This window comes from Marmota monax, unplaced genomic scaffold (genome assembly GCF_021218885.2).
Source record: "Marmota monax isolate L192 unplaced genomic scaffold, Marmota_monax_Labrador192_F-V1.1 WCK01_AAM20220418_F8-fsc00092, whole genome shotgun sequence".
Lineage (NCBI taxonomy): Eukaryota > Metazoa > Chordata > Mammalia > Rodentia > Sciuridae > Marmota > Marmota monax.
Genome location: NW_026692583.1, coordinates 1,306,341 through 1,329,540, shown reverse-complemented (window position 1 = coordinate 1,329,540; position 23,200 = coordinate 1,306,341). Strand labels below are relative to the sequence as shown.

At 50.0% G+C, this 23,200-nt stretch overlaps 2 protein-coding genes and 1 non-coding gene across 9 annotated transcripts in view; 1 reads left to right on the top strand and 2 right to left on the bottom strand.

Moving 5' to 3' along the window:
• Positions 1-3,274: 3,274 nt before the first annotated feature.
• Positions 3,275-22,814, top strand: Kmt5a (lysine methyltransferase 5A). 7 transcript variants are annotated; one of them, XM_058579795.1, is made up of 7 exons: positions 3,275-3,295; positions 10,970-11,126; positions 15,183-15,402; positions 15,761-15,881; positions 20,148-20,207; positions 21,660-21,850; positions 22,391-22,814. In XM_058579795.1, the coding sequence occupies exons 2-7, from the start codon at positions 11,009-11,011 to the stop codon at positions 22,599-22,601; spliced, it is 921 nt and encodes a 306-aa protein (XP_058435778.1). In that variant the 5' UTR covers positions 3,275-3,295; positions 10,970-11,008; the 3' UTR covers positions 22,602-22,814. The 7 variants fall into 7 exon arrangements, with proteins under 7 accessions (XP_058435778.1, XP_058435777.1, XP_058435775.1 ...); XM_058579792.1 differs by lacking the exon at positions 3,275-3,295 and adding an exon at positions 9,075-9,289; XM_046446033.2 differs by lacking the exon at positions 3,275-3,295 and adding an exon at positions 9,084-9,289 and having other exon boundaries at positions 15,794-15,881.
• Positions 4,944-5,042, bottom strand: LOC124093699 (small nucleolar RNA U13). The gene has a single exon (XR_006852036.1). It is a non-coding gene; the product is annotated as a small nucleolar RNA U13 (small nucleolar RNA).
• Positions 16,833-23,200, bottom strand: part of Rilpl2 (Rab interacting lysosomal protein like 2) — a 35,305-nt gene continuing 28,937 nt past the window's right edge. Inside the window, exon 4 of the mRNA XM_046446036.2 lies at positions 16,833-17,083. Within this exon, the coding sequence (XP_046301992.1) occupies positions 16,942-17,083 (142 nt within the window). The 3' untranslated portion in view covers positions 16,833-16,941. The remainder of the gene's footprint in view (positions 17,084-23,200) is intronic.

Here is a 23,200-nt window from a genome sequence, read left to right as displayed (position 1 = left end):
TTTGGCACAGACCTTACAAGAACTTCTCAGCATGGTTGAAAAAGCCTGTAATCCCAGTGGCTAACAAGGCTGAGGCAGGAGGATTGAAAGTTCAAAGCCAGCTTCAGCAACTAAAAGAGGCCCTGTCTCAAAATTTAAAAAAAGGGGCTGGGAATGTGGCTCAGTATTAAGCACCCTGGGTTCAATCCCTGGGGGGGCGGGGGGAAATCTTGCAAGAACTGATACTAACACAAAGTATTTAACAATGGCAAATATCTGGAGTAAATATGAACACAAAGATAACACTAGAATAATGAAAGTCATCTTAGCATTTGTGTGATTGCACTGACATAATGTGTCCACCTCAGGAAATAAGGAATCTAATAAATAGACAATCTAGAAATGTGCCACATTATTCCAAGATTCCAAGTCTTAAAGTAGAAACACATAACTTATGTCACGCTTTGCAATTAGAGTTATTCTTCAGATTTCCCAACCTATCTATCTATCCTTTGCTTAAAACCAGTTAGTGGGGGGTGGGGGCTGGGGTTGTGGTTCAGTGGTAGAGCTCTTGCCTTCCATGTGTGAGGCACTAGGCTCGATCCTCAGCACCACATACATAAATAAATAAAAAAAAAAAGGTATCGTGTTATGTGGAACAACAATCAATCAATCAATCAATCAATAAAATCTAACTTCTTTTTTTATGTTTTTTAGTTTTTTTTTTAAGAGAGAAGGAGGTGGGGGGGAAGAGAGAGAGAGAGAGAATTTTTTAATATTTATTTTTTAGTTATCGGCGGACACAACATCTTTGTTTGTATGTGGTGCTGAGGATCGAACCCGGGCCGCACGCATGCCAGGCAAGCGCGCTACCGCTTGAGCCACATCCCCAGCCCCTAGTTTTTAGTTTTTGATGGACCTTTATTTTATTTATTTGTATATGGTGCTGAGAATCGAACTCAGGGCGTCATACATGCTAGGCAAGTACACTACCACTGAGCCACAACCTCAGCTCCATAAATCTAACTTCTTATTAAGCCTCTGTGACAGTTAGGGTCCAGTCAGAAAAACAGAGTTTAAAATAGGAAATTCATGAAACAGGTGCCAGAGGACTAAAAAAGCAAAAAGGGGAATATTGAGGTGATATAAATCACCAGTACAGGAAGCAGTGACCATGTCTCCAAGGCTGCAGAACAAGGTGGGGTGAGCAGAGCTGGTAAAGTGGGAGGGGGAGCCCTGGAGAGCTGGTTCTTCTGCCTCCAAGAAAGGGGTGCCACCAAGTAGCTGCTGGCCCTCCCACGGCCTACAAAACTGGGGCCCAGAATTCTGAGTGGGGGTGGTGCTGGCATTCTGGGGGTGTACATGAAGGTTGTTTCTTTTCTTTTCTTTCTTTCTTTTTTTTTTTAGTACCAGGGATTGAACTCAGGGACACTCAACCACTGAGCCACATCCCAGCCATATTTTGAGGTTGTTTAGAGACAGGGTCTCACTGAGTTGCTTAGTGCCTTGCAGTTGCTGAGGCTGGCTTTGAACTCGCAACTCTCCTGTCTCAGCCTACCTAGCCACTGGAATTACAGGAGTGCGCCACCATACCTGGCCATGGAGGTTGTTTCTGTGAGTATGGAAAGAACTTGGAGACTGAATTAAATGCCACTGCCAGAGTAGAATGTCACTACATAGGGAGCAGGTACAGTAAGGACATGGGAGTGAGCCAAGAGTAAGTCCCTTCTCTGCCAGCCTTTTGTCCTTCCTCCTCCACTCCTAATAACAGAACCAACTCTAGCTGGCAAGAATTATGATTTGTAGCCCTGATTTCACAGAGCAGCATTGAGAAAAGTGGATTTTGAGCTGAGATACCAGCAAAGACCTAGATGATATAGCCCCTGCTCACCTTCCCAGCCCAATCCCTTTCATTATCCCCCCATTATGAACTCAACTCCAATCATCCTACTGGGCTTCTTTTTATTTCTCAACCACCACTAAGCATTTTTATTTGCTATCCCATCTACCCAGAAGTACCTTTTACTTTGGGTCTTCCTTAAAGCCACCAACTCAAAGAGGACTTCTCTGATTTTACCAACCTAAAAAAAAATAACTGGCTCTCTTTACACACTTGGTAATATTTCCCATTTTCATTTTTCTCATAACATTTATCACTATTTAAATTACGTTTTGCAGCTGGGTACATGGCACAGGACTGTAATCACAATGATTCTGTAGGCTGAGGCAGGAGGACTGCAAGGTCAAAGCCAGCCTCAGCAATGAAGCAAGGCCCTAAGCAAATTAGTGAGACCCTGTCTCAAAATAAAAAGTAAAAAGAGCCAAGGATGTGGCTTAGTGATAAGGTACCAAAGTCCCTGAGTGTTCAATCCCCAGTTCAGCCTCACCACAAGTATTTGTGAAAGTACTGGGGAAAGTAGATTAAAAAAATAAAAAAAAAAAAAAAAGTTAAAATTTTTGTGGTGCTAGGGGTGAAATCCAGGGTCTCATGCATGCTAGGCACAAGCTGTATCACTGAGCTACACTCTCATCCCCTACTTTTTTTTTCCAGTAGCGGGATTGAATTTAGGCATGTTTTACCACTGAGCTACATCCTCAATCCTTTTTGCATTTTGTATTTTGAGACAAAGTCTTGCTAAATTGCACAGACTGGACTTGAACTTGCCATCCTCCTGCCTCAGCCTCCTAAGTTGCTGGGATTACAGGCAGGCACCAAAGCCCCTGGCACAAACCTTTCAAATTTAGAAATGAATGAACAAAATTGCTGGAGAGGCCAAGGTGTTGGAGATGCCAAACTCGGCGAACTCGATTGCCCAGGTCATAAGGTGAGGTGCAGGGGTCAAAGGTCGGGTTCCGGTCAACACCAAGAAGAACCGGAAGTCCCAGATCAGGTCCACTCAGCCCGGACCTCCAGCTGCAAGACTAAACTAACCGAGGAGGAGCTTCAGCACCGGGAGAGGGAGGGGCTTGCGGTCCTCCAATGGCAGCTCGACTGTCCTTCCACAGCAGCCAATCAACGCCAGGACACGGTCAAATTTAAACCCCCTCCCATCTCCTCCGCCGGGACCTGTCCCGAAAGCGTTTGTAGAAAGTGCGGCAGCTGGCCCCGCCCCCGGAGGGGAGGCGGGGAGAAGGGCGGGCTCTCTCAGCCAGTTCGCCTATCACGACCGGCAGCCTTTGGAGAGACGGGGGAGGCGCCAATCAGGGCGAGCAGCTGCACCTCGCTGGAGCAGTTGGCTACAGTTGTTGCAACTTTTTTCGAAAGCTCGGTTTCCCGGGAGATCCAGGCGGTGACAGAGCCGGGCCATGGCTAGAGGTATTTGCTTGGGTGGCTAGCGCAAGGAGCGGGGGATGGGGGTCCCCTGGAGGGAGCCGGGTGGCGGGAGCGGCGGCGGGGTGGCGCCCTCCTGCGGGTGGAGCGCGGGGGCCGGGGGGAAGGGGGCTGCCACAGAACCTTCCCCGCCCGCTCCCCGCCCCCTGCCCCCTGCCCCTTGCCCCTAATCCGAAGCCTGCAGGAGCGCCTCCACCGCTGCGCCTCAGGCTCCTCTCAAGTGTGGGCGCCCACTGACCGCCTCTCCAGAGGCGGCGGACCCATGTGCCAGCGCCCTTTGGAAACTGACGACCGGGGCACCTCTGGGAGCGGTTGTTTGTTCGGGGGGGGTGGGGTCGAGGCTTTGCCCACCTTGGGGCGCCCCGTCGAGGGGCAGGAAGCGACCGGGGCGAGGGCGCAGACCCAGAGCCTGCCTCCTAGGAGCGCCGCGGAGGGCACCCTCCTTCCCCACTCCCTGAGTCAGCTCTGCGCCGCGGGGCGAGGGCCGGCCGCTGGCACACTTCGAGCAGAAACGTGTCCCCCGGCACCTCCCGGAGAAGCCCTCCGCCCAGAAGCCGGCCAGGACTCCAGCCCTTCGCGGATGGCGTGGGTGGGCTTGTGCAGCCTCGGCGGGCGACGTGCCTGCCTCAAGTCAGTCTTTGCATACTTAGTTTGCTGTCAGGACCGTAGAGCCCACGTTATGCGGCAAAGAGATCTCCAACCGCTGGTCATTTCCAGCGACTGCCTCCTCCTGCTCGCTCAAGGGACAAAAACTTAAGCGTGACAGGCAACTAGAATTACCGATTTTTAAAAAATCGAGTTGTAGTATTCTTCTCGAAATTCCAAGGCATCGTGTGTTGGTAGTAATTTGGCTTACTGTAGTGTACTCCCTGTAGCAATAATAATTAATAAAATCACGATTCATTCAGCAAATCTTTATGGGGCCCCTTTGTTTTCAGGCCCTATACACGATTGCATCATTTATTCAGGGTAGGATCTTTTGGGACAAGAATTCCCCAGGGATTTATTAATTTATTTTGTTAGTACTGGGAATTGAGCCCCGGGGCACTTTACCATTGGGCCATATCTCCAGACATTTTTATTTTATTTTATTTTCATTTTAATACAGAGTATTGGTGAGTTGCCCAGGCTGGCCTGGAACCTGTGATCCTCCTGCTTCAATAGTAGTTGGGATTACAGACGTGGCCACCGCATGGGGCTAGACTTCCCTAGATTCTAATGAAGTAATGAGGCCTAGTAAACTTCTGGTTAAAGAGCTGTAACCCAATTCATAATTCACAGGGAAATTAAAACTAGTATTTTTCCTTTAAAAAGTATATTCATCTGACAAGACTTAGTAAAACTGATTCTTTGTTTTTCCCATCACTGCAAAAACATTTAAACTACCAGTTTCAAAAGTAAAAGTTTAAAAAAAGAAAAAAAGTGCTTAAAATCATTATTTTTAAAATTATTTTTTTAGATATTGATGGACCTTTTATTTTATTCATTTATTTATATGCGGTGCTGAGAATCGAACCCAGTGCTTCACATATGGTAGGCAAGTGCTCTACACTGAGCTACAACCCCAGCCCAAATAATAATTATTGAGGGCCAGGCAGTTTATTATCTTATTTAATCTTTTTTTTTTCCTTCACTTCAGATGGGTAATGTGCCTATGCTGTAATATGTTTAGAGGGAGGCACATCTCGCACAATTGTGTGAATACCCAATCATCACTTACGAACAGAAGGAGCTCATTTAATCTTACAAAACGTTTTTTCAGAGATGGAAGCTGAAGTTCAAGTCACCTTCCAGACTCTAGCCATGCTGTGCCTTTGCTCATTGGGCCCCCATCTCCCTTAATTAGCCTAAGTGAAGGTCAAAGTTTTCCAGCTTCTACCATGGTAGGCTTACAAATCACCTTTGTAATTATTAGTTAGAGATTTTTTTTTTAATATTTATTTATTTATTTTAGTTTTCGGCAGACACAACATCTTTGTTTGTATGTGGTGCTGAGGATCGAACCCGGGCCGCACGCATGCCAGGCGAGCGCGCTACCGCTTGAGCCACATCCCCAGCCCCTAGTTAGAGATTTTCACTGTCTCACTTGACCCCTGGATTAGTACTTACCTGTTTCTTAGGCTTCGCTAAGCTTGCAGACTAGTAAATTGGATTGTAAACACCAAATTATTTGTAGAATAGCAAAAGAAAGCTTTTTCTTCTAGAAAATCATTCTTTGTTTCAGACTTGCAGTTTATTTTGAGAGCCCCAGTATGTTACAAACTGTTCAGATACCAGTCGACTCCTAGCTGGTTTTGAAGTTTTATTTATTTATTTTTGTGGTGCTGGGAATTGAACCCAGGGCTCTTAACCACTGAGCCACATCCCTAGGCCTTTTTTTTTTTTAAGAGAGATAATTTTTTAATATTTATTTTTTAGTTTTTGGTGGGCACAACATCTTTATTTTATTTTTATGTGGTGCTGAGGATCGAACCCAGTGCCCCAAGCATGCCAGGCGAGGGCGCTACCGCTTGAACCACATCCCCAGCCCCATCTAGGCCTTTTGAGACAAGATCTCACTAAGTTGTTCAAGCTGTCCTGGAACTTGTGATCCTCCTGCCTCAGTCTCCTGAGTTGCTAGGATTACAGACATGGGCCTCCCCACCCAGTTGGTTTTAAAATTTTATAGGCACGTAACTATTTACAACCCCAAGTATTTTATTTTTATTTATTTATTTTTTTTTAAAGAGAGAGGGAGAGAGAGAGAGAATTTTAATATTTATTTTTTAGTATTTGGCGGACACAACATCTTTGTTTGTATGTGGTGCTGAGGATCGAACCCCGGCCGCACGCATGCCAGGTGAGCGTGCTACCACCGCTTGAGCCACATCCCCAGCCCCAACCCCAAGTATTTTAGCTTGAGGAGGATCAGTCCATCTACTTCTCTCATCTCTTCTATTGCCAAACGGCCCCTTTCAGATTGTTCTTCCTTCATGCATTTTTACCACTTCCAGTTCATTATCCCTTCACAGGTAGAGTAGTTCCCGAGAATACAGATTTTTAGCATGGGACCCTTACTACTCTCTCCTTCACCAATCTTCCTATTGCTCCTAGAATAAAATCCACAGTAACTGTGGCCTAGGAGGTCACCAACAATGCCACCGCAAGACCCCTGGCCTCACTGTGCTCCACCTATTTTTGTTTTCACTACCCTATTTTTATCACAAGACCTGAAACAAAGTAGGTATCCAATAAATATTTGTTGAATGAATGAATCAGTATGTTAGCATTTGAATTCAAGAGATGCTATACACATTCTTTTTTTTTTTTTTTTTTTGTAAAATATGCTGGGGCTGGGGATGTGGCTCAAGCTGTAGCGCGCTCGCCTGGCATGCGTGCGGCCCGGGTTTGATCCTCAGCACCACATACAAACAAAGATGTTGTGTCAGCCGAGAACTAAAAAATAAATATTAAAAAATTCTCTCTCTCTCCCCCACTCTTTCTTTAAAAAAAAAAAATAAATAATGGGCTGGGGATGTGGCTCAAGCGGTAGCGCGCTCGCCTGTCATGCGTGCGGCCCGGGTTCGATCCTCAGCACCACATACAAACAAAGATGTTGTGTCCACCGAGAACTAAAAAAATAAATAAATATTTAAAAAAAAATAAATAAAAAATAAATAAATAAAATAAAATATGCTTATCTAGCAGAACTAGGTTCAGATCCCACCCAGTTTCATCACTTTCTAGTCATGGGACTTATAATGATTTATTTGTTCTGACCCTCAATTTCCACATCTGTGAAACAGGAGTAATAGTACCTTCTCATCATTTCCTGGGAAATTTAAATAATGCAATATTTCAGGGCCTAGCACATCATAAACATTCAATAAGTGTTAGTTATTAGTAGTAATATCACTGTTGCATTATATTTCTACAAATTCCTGGGCAAAATGGAGCATCTGTATTTCCATCGATGGGTGTATATATTATGCAAATAAACAGGTGCCAAGAAGGGGAGAACTGTTTTGATACGCTGAATGATTTGCATTTACTTCTTCTGGGTACTCAAGCTTCAGTTAGAGGAATTGGTGCTAGACTTGAATCCCCTGCTTTTGGGACTAACATTGCAATGAAAGCTATGGCCATAAGTGTAGAGAGGGAGAATGGTATCCTTGTGAAGTGAACAGAATGATTTGTATGTATGTTTCCTTCTCTAGAGCCATGATTCCCATCATAATGTGACAACAGTCTGCAAAATATGCTCTACAGATGTAGAGACACTTTCAAATGGCTCTACTGAGTGTCAGAATGTCACTTTGGAATCCTCTTTCTTCCTCATCCTGGGTATTCAAATACAATAGACTCTGCAGAGGGCATGTGAAGAATGCCCTATCCCACTGGGGTTAATGGTCAGGGTGGATTCCTGTCTTGATGAATGTTAAAACTTGAGCTAGTTTGGGAGGCATTGCCCTGAGTGCCATCCTGTCACTTAATCCTACTCAGTCATATCCCTTCTGAAGGGAGGCAAGGCAGAGAGGTACCTATAGCCTTTTTTTTTTTTTTTTACCTGTATATGTTAGAAGGTGCCTTGGGTAGATTATGGAATAAAATGTTCTTGGTTTTTACCCATGAGAAGCTGAGGGCTAGCCTGGGGAAATGCCTTGGCCATGGCCACAAAGCATCGTTGGGCAAATACAGTGAGAGAAACCCAGGCAATAAGAGCTGGACATCTTGAAGTACCTTGTTTGCATCTATGACTTTGCACAAATATACTGACGAATTTTTGGCTGTGGGCCCACAGCTCTAGCAACTACCGCACAAGGCAGTGAGCTCTGCAGAGACAGCCATCGGAGTGCCTGGAACCCTGTCTACCTGGGGCATTTTCTCATGGGAGTTAAGGCAGGAGCACAAGGTGACCTGCTATTCCCTCTGCAACCCCATTTTCTCCTCCTAAGCTCAGTTGCCTCATCTGTAACAGGGAAGGGTAGTGGCTAGGAGAGCAGTCTTCAGGGTCTGTTGTCCTGGACTAGAAACCCGTTTCTAGTTGTGAGATCTGGCCAAACTCTTCACTTGCCTGAAGCTTATTTTCCCCATCTGTAGAAAAGAGTTAATGGTGCCTTCCTGCGTGAGACTGTTGTGAGGTTTGAATGAGACAACTATGCAAGGAAGCACCCAGTAAGCTTATCAATACAAGCCCAGGCTCTGTCTCCCCAGGCCTCCTATCGGCTAAGTACAGATCACTTAGGTTTGACTCTTAGCCCGGTCACTTCCTGGTTCTGTGACTTTGGGCAAACTCCTGCCCAGACCTTTAGCCTCAGCATCCCCATCTTAAACTGAGATGGCGACAGTGCCTGCCCCCGCGGGCTGGCGGAGTTTAAGAGACGTCGGTGAGCACAGCTCCGGGAGCACCGAAGTCCTCTCCTCGCATTCTCCGCTGCTGGTTTCGCCTGGCACCGACCGGGCTCCCTGAATACCCGTGGAACCGCGAGAGGACCGGCCGGCGGGGAGCCTGGCTGTCGTGACCGTGTTCCGCACCCGGTACTCGCCGAGTGGCAGAGGACGCGCGCGAGGGGGCGCACCCGAGTCCGGATTCGCCTCGCCGCGCCGCGCCCTCCCTCCCTCCTCCCGCCTCGCTCGCTCCCTCCCTCCGAGGAGCCTTGCAGCGCCGCCCCTGCCAGCCCCCTCCCGGGGCGGGGAGCCGGACGGTGGGCGGCGGCGGCGAGCGGGCCGCGGAGGACGCGCCGCCAGCGCCTCTCTCCCGCGTCCCTCGCCCCGGGCGGCCCGGGGCTGCCGCGGCCCGCGGGTGCCCGCCCTGCCTCGCAGGCCATGGGGGAAGGGGGCGCCGTGGGGCGCCGCCGGCCCTTCCCCGGGGCGCCGCGGCGGCGCTGGTGGCGGCGACAGCAGCAGCAGCAGCGGCAACGGCAGCGCTGGTGGCCGGGCCGCGGCGGCGGCGGCGGCGAGGGCGCGGGGCGCGCTGCCATGGGCCTGGCCGGGCTGCAGGTGGGTGTGTCGGGCCCGGCCGCGCGGGGGGCGGGCGGCGCGCGGGGCCCGGCCGGGCCGGGCGGCGGGAGGGCGACGCGGGCCCCGGCCCGGCCCGGCCGGCCGGCCCCTGCCTCCCGGCGGCGCGGTTGGCCCACCACCGCCGGGCCCTCGAAACATGGCTGCGGCGGGAGGCGCCGCCGCGGCGCCCGGCCCGGGCGGCCCCGCTCCCCGCCCCGCCGCGCCCTGAGCGCCCCCTCCCCCGCTTCCCCCGGGTCCCCCTCTCCAGGCAGGAAGATGTCCAAGCCCCGCGCGGTGGAGGCGGCGGCGGCGGCGGCGGCGGTGGCGGTGGCAGCGACGGCCCCGGGCCCGGAGATGGTGGAGCGGAGGGGCCCGGGGAGGCCCCGCACCAACGGGGTAAGCAGGCACCCTCCCCGCACTCAGCGGTGCGCCCGCCGGGCCCGGGCCGCGAGCACGTGGTCGCACCCGGGCCCCCGCCCGCGCCGCCCTGGGGCGACCGGCCGGGGCAGCTTCCTTTTCTGCTGCCTGGCTGGGAGTGGCGGCCACGCTGGGTTCCGCCATGACCCTAGCAGGGTTTGACCTCGAAAAAGTTTGACGGTGGCTCGATGTGGCTTTCCGCTCCCCGAGACTCAGCGTCTCCGGGGGTGGCCGCCTTCCCAGGGTGTGCGGGGCCTGCCTGGGTGCCCCCAGAGGGGTTGCCGGTTCTCTGACTTGGCGTTGGATGGATCACCAGGCAGCAAGGCCCGCATTGTTTCTGGGGAAGACCTCCCGCTATGTGCTCACTGGGAGGAGAGGCCCCACACCCAGAGACCTGCAGTGACCTGTACCCTAACCCTGTACCGACCTGCCCACTGTTAGTAGCTAAGTGCGGTTTTGCCTTAGGGTGACCGCCCTAAATGTCCTGACCCTGCTCTGCTTTCATTAGTCTCCCTCACCACCCTGGAGAATCTGCCAACCACAGTCCAGGGAGGAGGCTGGGTTGTGGTGATTTGAGAGGGGCCAGGCTGGAGGCTCAAGCAATATGACAAGCCTTCCCAGCTGATCTCAGGACCAAGTGATTAATCATGTTCCGTGAGGCCTGTTTCTAAGTTAGAGTTGCTGCTCCTGCCAGGGAAGTTAACTTCTAAGCTCAGCCCCGCCCTCCAGATTGCCAGTAAGTTTTCCTTGGGTCACTTGGACCTGGTAGGTCAGCTTCCTCCTATGTAGACCTTGGTGTACAACTGGTTCTCCCTCTGGCTAGATACCACCATAATTGGAGACCTCATGTGTTCTTGGATCTGGGGAAATTCTAACCCTGCCAGTGCTCCCCTGAGAATTGGGGCTGGCAATCCCTTGTAGCTTAGTTGTTGTTGAGAGATAATGTCATTTGTCTTTTGTCTTTTTTTTTTTTTTTTTTTTTTGGTACCAGGGATTGAACCCAGGGGTGCTTTACCACTGAACAACACATCCTCAGTCCTTTTTAAAAATTATTTTTTATTTTGAGACAGGGTTTTGCTACCTTGCTGAGGCTGGCTTCGAACTTGTGATCCTCCTCTCTCAGCCTCCTGAGTTGCTGGGATTACAGGCGTGTGCTCCCACACCCTGCTGTTTTTTGTATTCTTATTTCCCCTTCTCCTCTTAAATGCTATGAGATTTTCTTCTTTTTCAAGCCTCTTTCAGAATACTCATTTGTCTTTTTAGGAGAACGTATTTGCCGGGCAATCAAAGATCTATACCTACATGAGCCCGAACAAATGCTCTGGAATGCGTTCCCCCCTTCAGGAAGAGAACTCAGTTGCACATCACGAAGTCAAATGCCAGGGGAAACCATTAGCTGGAATCTACAGGAAACGAGAAGGTAAGCCTTCAAAATGGTCTTATTCTGATCTCAGCTGGTTAGGTTGCAGAAACCCCTTCCTTTGTAAGGACATATATGTGTATATGTTTATCCAGGCTTTCCAATCCTTAGTTTGAGAAATTTGAACTATGTTCCATCTTCCTGCTAAAAAACACAGGGGAGGGCTGGGGTTCTGTTTGCCTAGCACGTACTGGGTTCGATCCTCCGCACCACCTAAAAATAAATGAATAAAGATGTTGTGTTCATCTACAACTAAAAAATATTTTTAAAAAAATACAGGGGAGAGCTGTGGTTATGGCTTAGCGGTAGAGCGCTCTCCTCACACGTGCGAGACCCTGGGTTCGATCCTCAGCACCTCATAAAAATAAATAAGTGAAATAAAAGTATTGCATCCAACTACAACTAAAAAATAAATATTAAAAAAAAAAAAAAAACAGGAAAAGAGTAGCCTATCCCAGGGCGTGTGCCCTGTTGGTCCAACAGGTTCTCCCTGCCTTCAAAGGAGTCAGCATGTCCTTCAGCTTGTCTTGCCAAGTTACAAACTAATACGCCTGACCCACAGTTAGAGAACCTAAGTGTGAAAAGTACAGATGGTGTAGACAAGGCGATCATGTGCTGTGTGAATAGTGAATACAGGGGATCAACTTTGTTCCCTTTGGTGGGCCTTGACTCCATTTCTAAAGTTTCTTTCTACCCAAATATTCAGCATTACTGTCCAAAGCAGCATACTCTGCAACAGGATGTGGAATTGAAGTGCTGAGGGAGAGCTGGGATTTAGCCCCGTCATAGAGCCTAGCATACATCAGACTCTGGGTTTGGTCTTCAGCATGGCAAAATAATTAATTAATTAAAACCAGAAAACGGATGATTATGTAGAATTCTGTCTGGTCCTGCAATCAAGCTAAGAATCTTACTCTCATCCAAATATTCTCTTTTGGAACTTCAATAGGGAGCATGAGTTCTTTCCCAACTAGTTAAAACCTGCCTGACAGGACCAGAGCCTCTGGCTCCCAGCGGCTCCATGGGGGAAGCCTTGTATTTGCCGACAGATAACATCCTAAGTGATGATGGAGCCTGACCTCTGGGGCCAGGTCTGAGAACCAGGCATGGAGGCTGGAGCCTGCCCTCAGCTTGATTTCCCCCAGTACACAGAGTGATACTATTTTAATCTCAGATGAGTTGGGTTCTAATCCTAACTGCCATCTAGAAGGAGGAGCCAGGGAGGTTGCTTATCTTCTGCGAGCCTCGAACCTTGGTTGTCTCATCTGTAAGTTGGGAAAGAGCAGTCCTACCTCACCTGCAGGCTATCTAGAGGATCAATTTCAGCATAGATGCAGAATGGCTTTGTGATACTCTCTAGATGCCAGCTTTCCCCACTGCCAGCATCACATCCTTGCTCATTCCTGTTCCTGCAGCACTTAGGATAGCACCTGCCACTCAGGTGTGGGACAGGAAGCTGTTGTGGTAGCCAGCCAGCCTCACGTGTATTTTGGGATAGGACAAAATGTATGTTGTCCCAGATAAGCTAACTTATTTGGCTAATGGTGTTACCAACTGGCAATGATTAAAATTTGGAGTCAAATGTACTTTGGAGACCCCAAGGGCCAGGCTCTTACCCCTAGTTCTACCATGGCAGACTGACCGCAGAGGGAATATTCATGGGGACTCCTGCCACACTGACCCCAATATTCTGAGGTTCTACTCAAGAAGGCATGTAAGGGAGTGAAAATGATCAGGATTGATATTGTCAGAACCCACTGACAATCTGTAATTCCTGGTACAGCAGAGATGCTTAAAAAAAGACACGCACACACACATTCAATAGAAAATGAGCACCGTCTTTACTTTTTTCTCTCCTCCTTTTATACAGCATTGTTAATTAAAACAAGGGAAAAGTAAAAACATCCTTTCGGCAGCTTAATCCTTTTAAGCATGGATAAACATTCTCAGGAAAACTCTGTTTATGGTCACAGTGCTCCGTACTTCTTATCATTTAACTTGCAGTTAGTTATTCCCAGGCAAAAACATATATATATATAAGCAAAACTTAACTGTTTGTGTGCGTGAGCACACATGATATACTTATTTATTTTTTTTATTTATTGAGCTGTAGTTCGTGTATCATAAAGTTGAACATTTTAAAATGTACAGTTCAGTGGTTTTGAGTATAGCCACAGATTGTGCAACTATTATTGATGACTGATTCCAGAAGATTTTCATCATCCTTAAAAGAAACCCATGAGGGCTGGGTTGTGGCTCAGTGGTAGAGCACTTGCCTAGCATGTATGAGGCCCTGAGTTCGATCTTCAGCACCACATAAAAATAATGTAAGTTAGGCTGAGTTGTGACTCAGAAGTAGAGCGCTTGCCTGGCACATGCGAGGCCCTGGGCTCAATCCTTAGCACCTCATACAAATAAAAAGAAGAAGCCCATGAAGAGCAGTCAGTGTTCTACTCCCTGACTCCCCCAACCCTAGGCAGCCACACACTACTTTCTGTCTGGCTTTGTCATGGTCATTTCATATCAGTGGAATCATATGCAGATAACCTTCTGTTTCTGGCTCTTCATGCAGCAGTGGTATTTTCAAGGCCCATTTGTGTTGTAGTGTTTTGTGCTTCATTCCTTCCTGTGGCTGAATCTCAGTCTACTGTGGATGGACCACGTTGTTTAATCATTCACATGTCGATGGACATTTGAATTGTTTGTACTTTTTGGCTGTTATGAATGAGCTTCTGCATTCTTGTACAGATTTTTGTATAGACATATGTCTTTAATTTTCTCGAGTAGTTGCCTAGAGTAGCATTACTGGGTCATATGGTAGTTCTATGTTTCATGTTTTGAAGAAATGTCAGAAGGTCGTCCAAAGTGGCTGTGCCATTTTACATTCCTACCAAGAGTATATTACTTTAAAAAGTAAATCATTACGGGGGCTGGGGCTGTGGCTCAGTGGTAGAGCACTTAACCTAGCATGTGTGAGGCACTGGGTTCAATCTCCAGCACCACATATAAATAAATGAATAAAATAAATGTCCATCAACATCTTAAAAAAAAGTAAGTCATTAAAAAATTGTTTACAAGGCTTTGAGTTCAATCCCCAGCACCACACACACACAAAAAAAAACACAAACCAAAAAAAAAAAAACCCTGTTCCCTAACACTAGGGCTCTAGGCTTGTCAAGAACACACTTACAGTGCGACTATCAGCTTGCCAGCCTGTCCACCCCACCGTGCCAAGAGCCACTGTGAACGTGGGGCTTCAACCCTCTTTGGACAAGACCTGTTAGGTAGGCTCAGTGGCACATGCCTGTAATCCAAGCTACTTGGGAGGCTGAGGCAAGAGAATCACAAGTTCTAGGTCACCCTCCACAACTTAGAACCTGTCTCAACATAAAAATTCAAAAGGACCAGGTGTGTAGGTCTGGGGTTGTGGCTCAGTGGTAGAGAGCTTGCCTGGCATGTGTGAGGCATTGGGTTCGATTCTCAGCACCACATATAAAAATAAAGGTCCATTGACAAGATATTTTTGAAAAACTAAAAAATAAAAAGGACCAGGTGTATAGCTCAGTGGTAAAGTGCTTGCCTAGCATCTGTGAGGCCCCGGGTTGCATCCCCAGCACCACAGATAGAAAAGAAAAAGAGGAGAGAAGGAGAACTTGTTTTGTCAAGCATCTGAAAGGATGCATGCTGGGCAGTGCTTGGACAGAGTTTCTCCTTTGTCCCCTACTTGCATGGACCAGGACTATCGTGCTTTAGGAAGTGAGCTTGTTTTTTGGGATCTGAAACCTAATTCCTAAAATCGGTTGATTGGGTGCTCCTGCCACTGTTGCCGTCCGTGGTGCTTTGCCTCACAGGCTCTCTCCCCTATCAAGAGGCAGAAGGCCAAATCCTCTGCCTGGTGGGTCAGAGACTAGAACCAGGCACTTCTGCCTTAATGGCGTGGTGGGCCCTGGCTCAGTAGGCTGGGCATTGCTGCCTGAGGTTCTCATGATCCTCTGTCTAAAGATTGGAAGACGTGGAGTAGAAAATAAACCCGTCTTTTCCCACCCTCCCCTGCAGAGAAAAGAAGTGCTGGGAATGCCATCCGGAGCTCCCTGAAGTCCGAAGAACAGAAGATCAAAGACGCCAGGAGAGGTCCCCTGGCACCTTTTCCAAACCAAAAATCTGAAGCAGCAGAACCTCCAAAAACTCCAACCTCGACTTGTGATTCTACCAATGCAGCCGTTGCCAAGCAGGCCCTGAAAAAGCCCCTCAAGGGAAAACAGACCCCTCGGAAAAAGTAAGTCCCCTCAATCTCTCCTCCCAGAGCAGAGCAGTTTGACTCCTGTGACCGCCAGAAGGCTGCTTGGGTGCCCACTGGGGTTCAGCAGTCCATCTTCTAAGCCCCTATCGGGCAGAGGCTCAGACCCCTGTGGCCTCATCCTGGTGTCCTTGTATGCCAGCACCTCAGTGTGGCCTGAGCCGACAAGGCCTGCTCTGCCTGTCCCTCCCTGATGAGAATAGACAGTCTGTACTTTGTCTCTGAGGCCCCCCGGGCAGGTGAGCTGATGTGCCACCAGGCCCCAGTGGGCAGAGGTGTTAGGTGACATTGTGTCCAAGGTGCCACCTCTTAAGGAGCTGTATTGGTGTGGTTTCAGGCCTGATGGTTGCTTTCTCCTCTTCTCACCCAGAGCTCAAGGAAAAACGCAACAGAATCGCAAACTCACGGACTTCTACCCTGTCCGGAGGAGCTCCAGGAAGAGCAAGGCCGAGCTGCAGGTAGAGTTGGGTGGCGTGGCCCCCCGGGCCTGGGCTTCATGCTGTCATCTTGGGCCAGGCCTCTTGTCTCTCTGGAGCTGGTTTTGCCCTCCCTGTAGCAGGGGTCACCAAGAGCTTGCTGGGGTCATCGGGGGCTGCAGTTGGGAGGCTTCTGTGAAGAAGCTCAACCTATATCATAGGGCACAGAAAGCCAGGTGTTCTTGTCAGGGTGGCTTTTCCAGGACTTTGGCAGAGCCATTTGGAGCTGGAATTGTGGGAAAGGCCACCTCTTCTTTCAGAGGCTTGCCCTATCTGTAATCTAAAAGTTTCCATGTTGTTGTTCAGGATAGTAAAGAGCAGCGGTTGGAACCATTTCCTGATTGTGCAAGCACAGGTCGGTCACCTACCCTGCCACACGCTCCTATCTGTAGAATGAGGAGATAAAGTAGTGCCTGGCGTGGTTGGTGAGGGGAATAAAGAAATGGGTTCAGATGTGGGGGACACAGGACTGTGCCCGTTCCACAGTGAGGCCAGTTAACTGTGACTATCGTCCCCATTGCTTCCTAGCCAGCTGGGAACATGCAGAATGAGTGGAGAACTCAGGCAGAAAGGCCAGGCAGCCTGTGGCAGCCACACCCGCATGTGCCATGCAGGGGGCTGCAGTGTCCTGTGTGCTGCAGTGGGCGTGGCCACTGCCTTCCTGTTCCGGAACTGCAGGGTGTGGCCGGGCCCCAACACACAGACACACACACCCTGACTCCCCTCCCACAGCCCTCTCGACCTGGGTGCTCAGGATCATCTTCCTGCACAAGGAGGAAGCCCAGCTGGACAGTGTCTCTGCCTCAACCTTTCCAGACTCCTCTAGCACGTGTTATGTTGAATCTGCAAATGTAGATACACAGATCTACCATGCTTTTATTTTTAATTGAGGGAGCTTTATTTAAAAAAAGAAAGAAATTAAAACAGGGTCCATTTTTCTAACCCCAGAGAACTACTTTGGCTTTATTTTTGGAGAATGGCAGTTTCTTTTGGCCAAGAAGGAGCTGTTATAAAACAGGCCGGCAGTGGGAGGCTGTGCTTGTCACTGCCAAATGTAGTGATGCAGAGGGAGGGCGGGGCCTGCCCAGCGGACTCCTCCCAGCCAGGGCTGGAGCTGCAGGCTGGGGCTCCCATCCAGGCAGCTGAGTTCACCTTGTTGTACTAGGAAGCCAGGGGTCTTGGGCCTGGAGGAGAGAGGAACGCAGTGGGGTCTGCTCAGTCTTGGAGTACATGCTGGGGAGGGAAGGTGCATGTGCTTCTCAGAGCTTGGGCTGCAGACACAAAAAGCTCGTTTGGGGACAGACCAGGAGCCAGTTGTGAGCAACAGCTGTGCTGTGCCCTTCCCTGTGTGTGTGTGGGCTCTGCCGAGTGAATGCTGGGCTGTTGCTGCCCATGGCAGTAAGCCTGCTGCTGGCCAGGGGTGAGGCTGTCTCTGTCCCAGCCAACGTGGCTGCTGTGGGCCTGGGTGTGTACTCTCTTGAGTGTGCAGAGGAAACCCCAGGGTGTGGCCAGTGGGGCTTGTCTGAGCGGTGAAGTTGGTCTGACCTCACTGCCCTTCAAGGCCAGCAGGAACTGGGCCCAGGCTGGGGTCCAGGTAGGTGGGAGTGAAACTGAAATGAAAACCTCTGAGACATTTCACTGAGCTTGGAGACAAAGTGGGGGATGGGTAGCTGGGTCCAGGGTCCAGGCCGAGGCAGGAGAGAGGAATCAGGCTGCAGGATTTGAACTCGGGATGGGTCCTAGGTAGTTACCTTCAGCCGTGCTGTGCGGAGGGGCCCCAAGGCTGGCTGGCCTGGGTGTGGACAACATGGCAGCCACACTGGGTTGCGAGCTCCACCTTTTGGCAGCCCTTTCTAATTCCCTACCAGCCCCAGGGCTGGACCTGTGGTGTCACTGCCGATCCCACCCTGGCACTGTTAAAGGCATCTCCTTCTGTCCACAAGCCCCCCTCACCCTCACTCAGGCCCTGCCAACACCACTCCATGTGCTGGAGGCCAGCTTGTATTCTGCCAGAACTCTCCTTAGGAAGCCCAGAACTAACTGCTTGCAGGCCTTGGGCTTCTGGCCTTGAACCAGATTCCAACTCCCTGGCTCTGTGTTCAGGGCATCTAGCTGCTCGGGGTCCTCTAGGCCGCGTTCAGTGTCAGCAGGAAAATTCCAATTACCTGTCCCCGGTTTTCCACGCCTGCTCCCATGTATGTGGCCCCCGTCCCTCATCTGTACACTTTAGCCATCACTACGAGTAAGGTGCATGTGGTTGCTAAAGGGGTTTGTTTGCTCTACCTCCAGGTCCTAGTCAGGATTCTCCAGTGGGAGCAGGGCAGGCTCCTGTGCTCCTGGAGCTTACATTCAGGTGGAGAATGAGTAGCAATTTAAAAAGACCATTGTGCTAAGGACAGTAGTGCAGGCCTGTAATCCCAGGCCCTCGGGAAGCTGGGACAGGAGGATCACAAGTTGGAGGACAGCTATGATAACTTAGTGAGACCCTGTCTCAAAATAAAAATCAAAAAGGGCTCTGGAGGCCTGGGGCTGTAGCTCAGTGGTAGAACGCTTGCATAGCATGTGTGAGGCACTGGGTTCAATCCTTAGAACTACATAAAAATACACAAATAAAATAAAGGCATTCCGTCCATCTGTAACTACAAAAAAAAAAAAATTAAAAGAAAAAGGGCTAGAGCTCTAGCTCAGTGGTAGAGGACCCCTGGGTTCAATTCCTAGGACCACAATACATTTTTTTAAAAGGGCAGTGAATGCAAAACCCCATGGCAGGAGCAAGCTTAGCCTTGGAGGGGCGAGGGGCATCTATGAGGCTGTGGTGGGCTCAGGGTAGGTGGGCATAGGGGCTGGGAGGGATATCTGGATCTTGCAGAACCTTCCAGACCACAGAGGAAAGTCTGGGTTTTTATCCCAGTAGCAGTAGAACCTTTGTTTTTGTTTAAATGAACTTTTAATTTTGTAATTATTGTTTTAGATTTATAGAAAAGTTGCAAAGATAGTACAGAGAGTCCCCACAGAGGCTTTGTTACTCTGGTAAATTTGTCACAACTAAGGAGCCAGCTCTGGGATGTGAGTGCCTACTCTGAAGTCAACACTGCAGTGGCCGATCTCTTCGACCTTTTCAAAAGACTGCTCCCGCTGCTGAGTGCAGAATGGGGTGTGGGGTGGCAGAGTGACAGCCAGGAGACCAGCAAGGTGTGGCTTGAGTGGAAAGGAGGCAGAGACCTGTCCCATTCACCAGTGTCCCCAACACATCACAGTGTCTGGCCCACTGCAGGTGTAGAGAGCTGGTTCAGGGAGAGCTGGTCTCTGCTGTCCCTTTAGGCGGAGGTCTGCTTCTGCGCTGCGCTGGCCTGAGGCTGCTAGTCGGACTTCACATAGTCCCTTTTGTTCCATAGTGTCTATGCACTGAGAGCAGCAGGGCCCAGCTCCATAGGAAAAGGGAGACTGGGAATGTCCACTCTTCCAGCTTCTCCACTCAGGGCCATGTGGACCCTCTGGCGGGGATGCCCCTTGTCCATGGCCGTGGCTCCTGGGGAGATGCAGAGTTCTGTGGGCCTCACAGAGGTGATGGGCAGGGAAGGGTATGGAGCACACGTGTCCTCTAAAGGGCTCAGCCTCTAACCTCCTACAGTAATTATGTATGGAGTTAGATTCCTGCTACACGCTGAGAAGAACATATCTAGAAGGCCCTGTGTTAGCTTTCTGCATCAGACACCCGAGATGGTCAGCGTATAGTTTGATTTTCTGTTTTTACCTCATAGTTTAGAGGTTTCAATCCATGACCCCCATGGCTTTGGGTTAGCCAGCATGTCACAGAGCAAGTATGTGACAGCAAAACCACTCCCCTTATAGCCAAGAAGAAGAGAGGCGGAGGAAGGGCTGAGGTCCTACTGTGCCTTCAAGAGCATGTCCCCAGTGACCAGAAGACCCCTTCTAGCTCCTACTTCCTCAGGGTTTCACTGCCCCCCAGTAGTGCCACACTGGGGACCACACCTTTAACACATGGGCCTTTGGGACATTTAAGATCCAAGATATGACAGACCCCCTCTGCCCTTGGGCCAGCACTGGGTCCCTCCTGCTCCAGGTGAAGCTGGTTCCAGGTGACAGTTGTCCACAACAGATGATGATGAAGAAAGGGGGGTGCTTGGGGCTTGGGCAGCTCTGGGGACCCATGTCACAGAGACCAGCCATGGCCCTGTGGTGTAGCCTAGAGTAAATGCTGAAACTGCTCTTTTCTCCTCCACCCAGTCTGAAGAAAGGAAGAGAATAGATGAGCTGATTGAAAGTGGGAAGGAAGAAGGCATGAAGGTAAGGGTGGTGATGCGTGCTGGGCTTGCGGGGTTCTGTCCTCCTTCCCAGGGCCCCAGGATTGTGGCTAGCAGCCCTGTTGCCTTTATTGAGGTGTCACTGACAAGTCAGATCAAAAAGCCAGGTAGGAAAACTGTTGTATGAAGGGAGCATGGATGGGCTTCGTATGTAAATGTTATCCTGAGAAACTTCTTAAAAAATTGTAAAATACCCATAACATTTATTATGTAAACTAATCCCAGCTATTCACGAGGCTGAGGCAGGAGGGTGGCAAATTTGAGGCTAGCCTGGGCAATATAGTGAGACCATGTCTTAAAAAAAAAAAAAAGACTGGGGATGTGGCTCAGTGGTGAAGCACCCTTGGGTTCAGTCCCCAGAACCACACACACATTAAAAATATGCATGCCTTTAAAGTGAATGATGCAGGGGCATTTAGAACATTCAGTTTGGGCAGCCAGCATCCCTGTGTACTTCCAGAGCTGCTTCATCTTCCCAAATGGGAACTTGGTACCTTGTGCCCACCATTCCCCCACCAGCTCCTGCCCGCCACCGTCTGCTGTCTTCTCCACAGAAGTGACTCTCCAGTCCACACCCATGGAAGCTCATAGTGTGTGGCCGGTTGCACCTGGCTTCTTTCACTTGGCAACACGCCTGGGCAGACTTTTCAAAGAGCAGCTGAGTTTGTCCTGACCTTTCCCACATGACCATGTTCATGACCTTTGCTTTTCTCTGTGTGTGTGCATGTATAAGGGGAAGGTTAATCCTGAACCCAGGACCTCATGCATGCCAAGCACACACTACCCCTGAGCTCCACCCCTGGCCCTTAGTGTATTTCAAACACAAGTGGCTCTGTCAGGAGGGGGTTACTGCCCCACTCTGTGGGGACTGGGAGCCAAGGGACAGAAGGCTTCCTTTCCACCCACCATCTAGGAGGATCCAAACTTAAGCCTTGGGCCCCTCAAGCAGCTACCCTCGGACTCCATTTATAACAGAGCAAGGACAAACATGGAGGGTAAAGGAAGGAGTGCAGGGGAGGCCAGGACACAGGCCCTGCTCCTTACCCAGAGCACAGTGCATTGTGGGCTGACTTCCCACTGCACCCCTTCCCAGCCTGTGGCCTTGGACACGTGGCTCTGCCTCAATGTCCTCATCTGCTGATGGGGCAGTACCCACCTAGCAGACTGCTGGGATCTGATGGAACAGTGCTGTGCAGATGGGCGCGGAGGTGCTCTGCAGGGGCGTGGAAGGCACCTACAGTTGCATTGCAGTTGCACAGCCGTGTGCTCTAAGTGAAGCCCCTGCAGCCGTGCCCCGGCAGGAGTGGATTTTGTTTTTATTGAGGCCTAGCTCAGTTAAGCTGGTTAAGAACATGCAAGGCTCCAGGAAGCCCTCCAGGCTTGGTAGCATCCATCAGGCTTATCAACCAACAACACTCTTGTCACCTCCTGACAGATTGACCTCATTGAAGGCAAAGGCAGGGGCGTGATCGCCACCAAGCAGTTCTCCCGGGGTGACTTTGTGGTGGAGTACCACGGCGACCTTATCGAGATCACTGACGCCAAGAAGCGAGAGGCTCTGTATGCACAAGACCCCTCTACGGGCTGCTACATGTATTATTTTCAGTATCTGAGCAAAACCTACTGGTAAGTGCACTATTTGAGTGACTTTCCCACCTTCTGGGCACAGAGGACGACCACAGGGCCAGGAACCGTGGAGGGCTCCCTGTGCATTGGTCGGGCTGGCCCTGTAGTGCTTGCTGTCTGTATCCAACTGTGATGCAGTGCTGCCTGTTTTTAATATTTGGGATTAGAGACATCCTAGAGGCCATTTCATCTGGCCAGGAGCAGAGGTGTCACACAGAAACCTGCTGGCAGCTCCCCCGACCTCTCCTTGGGGCACCTGGCTGGAGGACCACTCTCTCCTATGCCCAATGGGTTTGATTTTTATCCATTTATTTATTTTGCAAACTCTGCAGCTACCTCTGGTGCCTCCATAAAGAGCCATTTGGATTCTACCCCTAAGCCCCCACCCAGGGCCACTCCAGGCTCTCAAAAGTCACTTTTTGAATTGAATTGCCCAAAATGTGGCTCTAGATTGAGATGCCACCAGAGCGGAGCTGGCGCAGCTCTGCCGGATCAAAAGCCTCTTTATCACTTTGATGCCCTCTTGCCCCCTCCCGCCAGCGTGGACGCCACCAGAGAGACAAACCGCCTGGGAAGGCTGATCAATCACAGCAAGTGCGGGAACTGCCAGACGAAGCTGCACGACATCGATGGCGTGCCTCACCTCATCCTCATTGCCTCCCGCGACATCGCAGCCGGGGAGGAGCTGCTGTATGACTACGGGGACCGCAGCAGGGCCTCCATCGAGGCCTACCCATGGCTGAAGCATTGACGCCATCGGCTTCCTCACCCGCCTCCCTTCTTCAAAGGACAAAGTGCCCTCAAAGGGAAATGATTTTTTTTTTACATACTTAATCTTAGCGGAGTACTTCAGATCTTTTTAAAAAGTATATTAAGATGCCTTTTCACTGTAGTATTTAAATATCTGTTACAGGTTTCCAAGGTGGACTTGAACAGATGGCCTTATATTACCAAAACTTTTATATTCTAGTTGTTTTTGTACCTTTTTTGCATACAAGTTGAACGTTTGTGCTTCCCGTGCATGCAGTCAAAGACTCGGCACAGGTTTTAGAGGAAAGAGTCAAACATGAACTAGGAAGCCGGGGGGGGGGGGGGGGGGGGGGGGTGTCTCCTGCCTCCAGGTGAAGAGCGGGCCTGCCCGCACACCCTGATGTCCCAGAACGGGCGGGTGTGAGGGCACCGCTGCCTCCCTGGGCGGGATGTCTCCAAGCTCTTGTCTCCTCACGTCTCGACAGGCGCACCTTGAAGTGTATGAAATATTTTTAAAAGGGTTTCGCAGTAAGCTAGTCTTCCCCTCTGCTTTCTTGAAAGCTTACTGGCCCGCGGCCAGGCCTAGACTTTCTCTTCCAC